General features: G+C 51.5%; 1 protein-coding gene across 1 annotated transcript in view; it reads left to right on the top strand.

The window, feature by feature from the left end:
- The first annotated feature begins 572 nt into the window (after nucleotides 1-572).
- The window catches only part of LOC102865000 (Krueppel-like factor 13-like), an 85744-nt gene continuing 79074 nt past the window's right edge, over nucleotides 573-7242 (top strand). Inside the window, exon 1 of the mRNA XM_006902542.1 lies at nucleotides 573-1149. Coding sequence (XP_006902604.1) covers nucleotides 573-1149 — 577 coding nt within the window. The remainder of the gene's footprint in view (nucleotides 1150-7242) is intronic.

The raw sequence follows: 7242 nt of genomic DNA on the forward strand, positions 1-7242 counted from the left end.
CGGCAGCAAATGCTAAGACCAATGATAATGTGCCCCTGCTCTGGTCCCCGCCTCCTCTCGCCGCGAGCGCGCTTTACCAACAGTGCGCGCGCAGCTCGCTGCGGCTGCGGTCGCCTGTAACCTGCGCTGCCAGGATGTGGCTAGGAGCTGACGTCGGGTCCAGATGTGGCTCCAGCCCCTCCCATCCTTGGGACCAAGCCGCCCACACCAAGCCGAGGCGCGCACGGGGGCTATCTTGCCTGCCACAATGCACTGAAAAGCTACTTCGTGTCGGGGTTCCTAACGTCGCCGTCGCTCGGCATCCTTAGGACAGGCCGTCCCTACACCTCCCGGGCGGCAAGCACTTCGCCTCCGCGCCTCTTATGCGCTCAGTCCTCGGTGCCCGGCCGTGCGGCTGCACAGAAGCTGTGGAGCCGCGCAGGTGACGGCGGAGGCGGCCGCGCGCAATCAGCCATCTGAGAGGCGCGCCGCGTCCCCGTCACCCATCGCCCGCTTTGAGGAAGCTAAGGACTCGGATGCACCGCTGATTCGAGAGGAGGAGTGCCGCCACCCACTCGTCGAACTCCGTGAGCATGGCAGCCGCTGCCTTTGTGGACCACTTCGCCGCTGAGTGCCTCGTCTCCATGTCTAGCCGCGCGGTCGTGCACGGACCACGGGAGGGACCAGAGTCCCAGCCCGAGGGCGCGGTCGGTACAGCCGCTTCCACGCTGCCCTGTGTCGAGGAGCGCCGCGACGGCAAGGACAGCTCCTCACTTTTTGTAGTGGCGCGGATCCTGGCGGACCTCAATCAGCAGGCGCCGGCGCCTGCTCCGGCTGAACGGAGAGAGGGGGCTGCAGCCCGTAAGGGGAAGACCCCCTGCCGCCTGTCGCCAGTGCCGCAGCCTGTGCCACCCACACTAGAGCCGGCCTCACCAAGTGGCAGAGGAGCGGCGGCCGCACCCCCTAGTCCCTCGTGGAGTGAGCCCGAGCCCGGGCTAGAGCCTGAGATTATAGAAAGCTGCGAGTCTGGCCTGAGACAAAGGGGCCGGAGAAGCCGAAGTCGCGCCGACCTCGAGTCCCCGCAGAGAAAGCACAAGTGCCACTACGCAGGTTGCGAGAAAGTTTATGGGAAATCCTCGCACCTCAAAGCACACCTGAGAACTCACACAGGTTAGTGAGGCGGCGGGAGCCCGAGTGCAAGGGGCTAGTAGCGAGTTCGGCCACGCCCCCGAATCAGACTCCTGGGGAGGTGGGGAGGCCGCGCCCGCTAAGGTCGCGCAGGCTGAGCACTGAGCTCTTCGCCCGAAGGACTCACAGAATGAGCCGTCTGGCTCTGCACAGCCAGATCTAGTGCCCCGGCCCCCCCCCCCCCCCCGCGGGAGGCTGCACGCAGGCTGAGCCCGGAGCTCCTCACCCGGAAGACTTGCAGAGCAAGCGGCTGCCTGTGTGCAGGCAGCGCGAGTCCAGGGGCTCTGGAGGCCGAGACCGCGCCCCCGCCGGCACGCCCCTCTCCTTGGGCGCGCTCGGGTGGGGCCGCGGAGCTGGCTGTCTAATTGGCGCCAGGGCTGGTGGACGTGAGGGTACCCCGCCTAGGCCCTGGGGCGGGCAGGTGCGGATGGCCCAGGGGTTTGAGGGCGCCGTTGTGGGGTGGGGAGTGGGTGGGGTTGGGCGGGATCACAGACCGCCAGAGCGGTGACTGGAGCGTTGGGCTTGCGACTGGGAAGGGCGGGAATGGGGCCGGGCATGCGGCGGGCTAAGTTCACACGGGGACACCAGGCCCTCCCAGCCGCTCGGCACATTTTTCCGCTTTCTTCTTCCTGTAATTTTCTGCAGTGCCCTAAGGTTTAATTTCTAACTAGAGCCAAGGGCAGTGGGTGGGAGGCCATCCAGTTCCCGCCGGACCCTTTGTGGGCGGCCCCGCCCATCCTGTAGGCGGGGGCGGGGGGCGGGGAACGTCTGGCCTTGGTGGGTGGGGTTGGCTGGGAAGCCGGCCAGCCTTTGCTGTCCTGGGGCTCATCCTTACCCAGGCCCCTCGCCTCACAGCATGGGGACTATGGCAGTGCGCACCTCCACGTGCGTTCGTGGATCCTGGGCTTGGCTTGCACCTTGTTGTTTGGTGAATCGAAAAAACTTTAAGAGATGGTAAACCATCTTCTTAGTTTAAAGAAAATTGTTTCTTTGAGCTGTCTTCGACTTGTATGCAGCAGCAGGCAAAAAAGCAATAAACCCCCCTAATAATATTTTTAAAGGAGAAGTCTCCCTTTGGTCTGTGAGGAAAGCCTTGACATTTTATTGGCGACCATATTCAAGGAGTGTGGCTACAATGAGAGACAGGTTTGATATCTGTACCCTTACACAATTAAGACATGTAATACAGTTCACTTGCTGGTTACACCCTAGAAAAACCAGCAGCCTTCAACCAATAGCGGGAAGGCCGCTTTCTCCCGTCCATTTGGAGCTGAGGCCTCTGGTCTGCAGGGTGTTGAGGCTGTGATCCCAGCTAAACCTTCCCCTGGCCCTGCCCCCCCCAATCATATGGCAGGTGGAAGGACACTTGAGGCTTTCATTTAAGGGTGTGGGCCAAAGGGGCGGGGTCAGTGCTTGTCTTCTGGGCTAAGGCGCTGCAGGCCGCTACCAAGGTGGCTGTGGCTGAGGGAGCCCAAGCTGGGATCCGATGCCCGGGTTGGTGGACCTGGGGGAGGGGAGCAGCTCGCGGGGAGTGGCCGGGTGGGGACAGGGCACGAGCTGGGCGGGGAGCTTGATGACTGACTAATCTTTCCAGTTCACGTTCAGGCTAGGTGTCCAGCAGACTGCAGTCAGTATGGGGTCTGGTCCTGCTGGGCAGCGCCTGCCCACCGGGCTTGGCACATCACGGAGGGGAGGGTGCTGGGGGGAGCTCAAGGAGGGGGCTGGGCCAGGCCGTGCAGAGGCTCTGACTGGCTGTGCTTCCTTGTTTGTCCACAATAAGCTCGGAGGTTGAGGGCCCAGGTCTCTTTTGGTGCGCATTTAGTCAGTGTCCACCTGCCTTGTGCTTTCTGAGGGTCGCTGGGAACTCTGTGGGGAGAGGAGAATATGGAGCCCACTGTGCTTGCTGCATCCCTCTGCCCTCCACGTGGAAGTGAGACGCAGGGAGTGGGCGTCTTTGCGAAACAAGACGTGGATGTGAAAATCCTCTGGAAAGGCAATGGTCCTCCTGGTTGTTAGCTCTCAGTTCTCAACAACGTACTCCATTTATGCAATTACTGTTGCTGTGTGCTACTCCTAGCTCACCCTCCAGTTGGTTTTAGAGGCTATAAATCGCCCATCTTTCTCCCACAGAGCAGCTGGTGGACACCAATCGTTTTCCTTTGCGTTGGCAGTGCAGCTCCTTCCCCACTAGATCGTCAGAGCTCTCTGATGTCATAATTAATGCAGTGTAAAGCAAAACGAAGCAACAACAATTTTTGCAACTTAAGCCACCTACTGTTGGTTGGATTAACTTAAACTCCCTATGAAGGAACTAGGAAGGTTTACTAAACTTGAATCAGTTTGGAGAGCAGCAAAACCAACCAGTTTTTCTGCGTCAAAGCCCACCCCCTTTACAACATACACACAATTTGGGATGATTTTTACTTTTGCTGGAGAAGAGTCTTGAACATACCATGGACCGCCAAGAAAACATATAGGTCTGTCTTGGAGAGGGTGAAACCAAGTTTCTCCTTGTAGGGTAGGATTTTGAAACTCCATCTCACAATTTTAGGCACGTGGCCAGGTAGGACCTGTTCTTGGAGAAGGACTTCATGTTTAGAAGGGTGAAGGGACTGTACAGGAGAGGGAGACCCTGGGGCAATGGGGGTTGGTGTGTGGGAGTCAGTGAGACTGGCACAGGTCAGGGCAGGCTTCAGAGCTGTTGTACATAGGGTCGCTTAAGAGTCACAGGAGACTGACAGTACCTAGCAACAACAACAATGCAGGAGAGCTCTGGTGACATGCCAGTAGGCAGTTTTGCTGCTATCCCAAGGTCCCGCCTCTTTGATGGGTAGAATACACATATGGCTCCAAGAGAGAAAGATGGGTTGTCTATTCCTATGTGACTTAGAGCTTCCTGAAAACCCACTGAAGGGTTAACTATGAGTGAGTTGACTCAATTGCAATGATGATTGTGTGACTGAGTAAAAACAAAAGTGTTAAAGCATGGGTCCTTTAATTCCCTTTCTAAAAAGTTTCTGCATATACATCTCAGTGACATTGTTAACATTCCCAGACTTAGGCTGCTATTGTTCCCCTCACTTAACAAATTCTTCATTTCCTGGTGTTCTTATCTAATATTACACACTGCTGTTGTCTGATCTCTTGGAGATACTTCTTAAGAATAGCACAGTGCTCCCAGGCAGACTAAACTTGTTTGGTTTTAAGGTAACTGCAGGGGATGTTATTGGTTTAGGCTTTATGGATAATTTCAGGGCTGAGGTTTTGGGAATTCAGACCCAGATGTTTTGATGTGAAAATTGGATGATTTGCAAAGGGAAGCACTGAGGCTAAACTCCTTCCCCTCCCACCAGTTCCTGCCCCTTATCCTGAATTGGGATAGGAAGGTACAGGTCAGTGGAATGGACACACTGTCTTGGCAGAGATGTACATGCCTACCTATTTATTCCCACACACAGAAATGTTTCAGAACAGTTCTGTGCTGTTTCCCCTCCAGTGTTGGGTACTAAGACCTCTTGCATGCTAACAGCTGGCCTATTCTGTGACTGGCTCTGGAGGCCTGGCTGGCAGGGTGGTAGCACAACCTCTTCCTCTTACAGACCTCTGTGACCTACCAGGTCACCTAACCTTGTTAGGGTGTGGACAGGAAGTTAAGCAAGGTTTGATTTTAGCCAATTCAAACTCATTTCTGTGCAGTCAGAACTGACTCATAGTTGACCCTCCAGGTGGTTTTCAGGAGGCTATAAACTACATGGGAGGAGATGGCCCGTCCCTCTCCCACAGAGAGTGCTGGTGAATTTCAGTGCTCGAAAGACACTGCCAGAGCTCTCCGATATTAATATAGACAAGATTAGCCTAAAATGTGTCTTTCCCCAGCAAAGAAGGGATTTGGTCTGGATGAGATTGTGAGGTGGGATCTTCTGGTTTTGAAATGTTTCTAACTGCTGTGTTTACCTGGATTCCTCTCAGGTGTGCCCTAATCTGCTGGCTGAGTAAGGGGACCTTTGAGCATAGAGGCTGAAGCCAGGGAAGAGGGCAGGCATTTTGTCCCAGGGACACATCCAGGCCCTGGCTTCAGCCCTGCTCTCTGTCAATCCCAGACTGCCAAAGGACTTATTTCCAAATATGGAGAGGAATGTGTGTTCAGAGCCTGTAACCCATCTCTTCAACTAACTGCCTTTCCTGTGTGGTTATGCCTCCTTCTAGACCCTTCTGATGGATTTGATGTCCACACAGACATTTAAAAGAAAACACAATAGAATCTACCATATATATATATATTCCACTGTTACAGGCTTTTGTTCCGTGATTAACAAGTTGGCTTTCCTTTTTATTCCTGCGTAATATTCCACAGGGAAGTCTATGCTTAAGCCATACCTTACTTGGCGTCTCACCAGTAACCAACCTAGTCACTGCTGTGAAGTGGATTGAGCCTTTATAAGTTTTTATGTGACAAGAAAGCCAATTTTCCTCCTTGCTGGATTACTAGCTATATTACATCACTAACCTTCGGGTTTATTTACCATGTAATATCAGGGATTCTTTCACATTTTTAGAAGGGACAATTGGGATGGTTCTCTCTTGCTGTTACAAGCCTTGCAGCAGTGGACTCCATTTCTATGGGAAATAAACTCAATGGCTACAGATTTAGATTTGCATTATTGACAGTTTTAGCTAATGTTGGCATTTCTAGGCAGCATTTTAATCCTTGTTGGGTGACAATGTTGATTTAAAAGATGTTGTTTGCCAACGAGTTAAAACCCACTCATAATTGACCCTCCAGCAGGTTTTCAGAGGCTTTTAATCACATGGGAGGAGATTACTTATCCTTCTCCCGCTAAGCAACTGGTGGATTTGAACCATGTGCCTTTAGGATTGTGGTGCAGTTTCTTACCACTAGACCACCAGAGCTCCTTAAAAGTTGTAGTCCCTAGGAGATTATACTGATAATCAAAAGGCTGTGCCTCTCTAGAGGTTTGTATCCACAGAAGCCCTAGCTCTGCAGGAGAAAAATGTTAAAATTCCTCTTATGTGATTTGCAGGTTTATAAAAATCTACTGAAGCAATTCAAAGACAGTGAGACAAATGATGTTTTTATGTTTTCATAGGGATGATCTATACAATATTTGTCCTTTTGTGACTGAATTTACTTCCGCTAGCATTATGTCCTCAGTTTTGTCCATATTATGCTATGCTTTTTTCAGTGTTCACATGGTACTCTATTATGTGAATTTACCATAGTTTCTTTAGAAACTGTTTATTTATTGATGGGCATGTGAATCACTTCTTTTTGCTATGTTTTGTAATGCTGCAATAAACATGTATCTGTTTGTGTCATGGTTCTTATTTGTTTAGAATATGTACCTACTAGTGAGAAGGGAGGACTGGTGGCCTAATGGCAAGAAGCTGCGCTGCAGTCCTGAAGGCTGCTGAGAACCGAAGAAGAGTACAGTGAATATCAACTGTTCCCCTCGATTTACCCATTGTTACTGTTTGTCACATTTTTTTCCTTCTATTAGTGCCATATTTTCCTCCTCCTCCTCCTCTCTCTTTGCTGCTGTTGATTGCTGAGTCGATGCTTATTTATGTCAGCTTCATGTGTGCAGAGTAGAATTCAGGCTTGTCTTCAGAGGCACTACTGGAACCGCCGGGTTTTCAGCTGGTGCACCTGTTTGCACACAATGATCTCCCTGTTTCTTTAAATTATGTGTTATCTAATTTACAGCCAATATTTAATTGCTTTAGGCAGATTATTAAATGATCCAGGAAGTATTAAAAGAAGATGGAAGGAATATACTTAGTCACTGTATCAAAAGGAATTGGCAGACACAGAAGAAGTTAATGAAATAACTTATGAGCAAGAGCCTATGGTGATGAAAGAAGTCCAGGCTGCTTTGAAGGAAATAGCAAAAAATAAGGCCCCAGGAATAGATGGTATGCCAATTGACATATTTCAGCTAACAGATGCTGCCGTGGATGTGCTCACCAAGTTGTGCCAAGATCTGGAGAACTACCACTTGGCCAACTGACTGGAAGAGATCTATATTTGTTCCCATTCCAAAGAAAGGTGACCCA

This window comes from Elephantulus edwardii, unplaced genomic scaffold (genome assembly GCF_000299155.1).
Source record: "Elephantulus edwardii isolate Elephantulus edwardi_28Jun2011 unplaced genomic scaffold, EleEdw1.0 scaffold00426, whole genome shotgun sequence".
Lineage (NCBI taxonomy): Eukaryota > Metazoa > Chordata > Mammalia > Macroscelidea > Macroscelididae > Elephantulus > Elephantulus edwardii.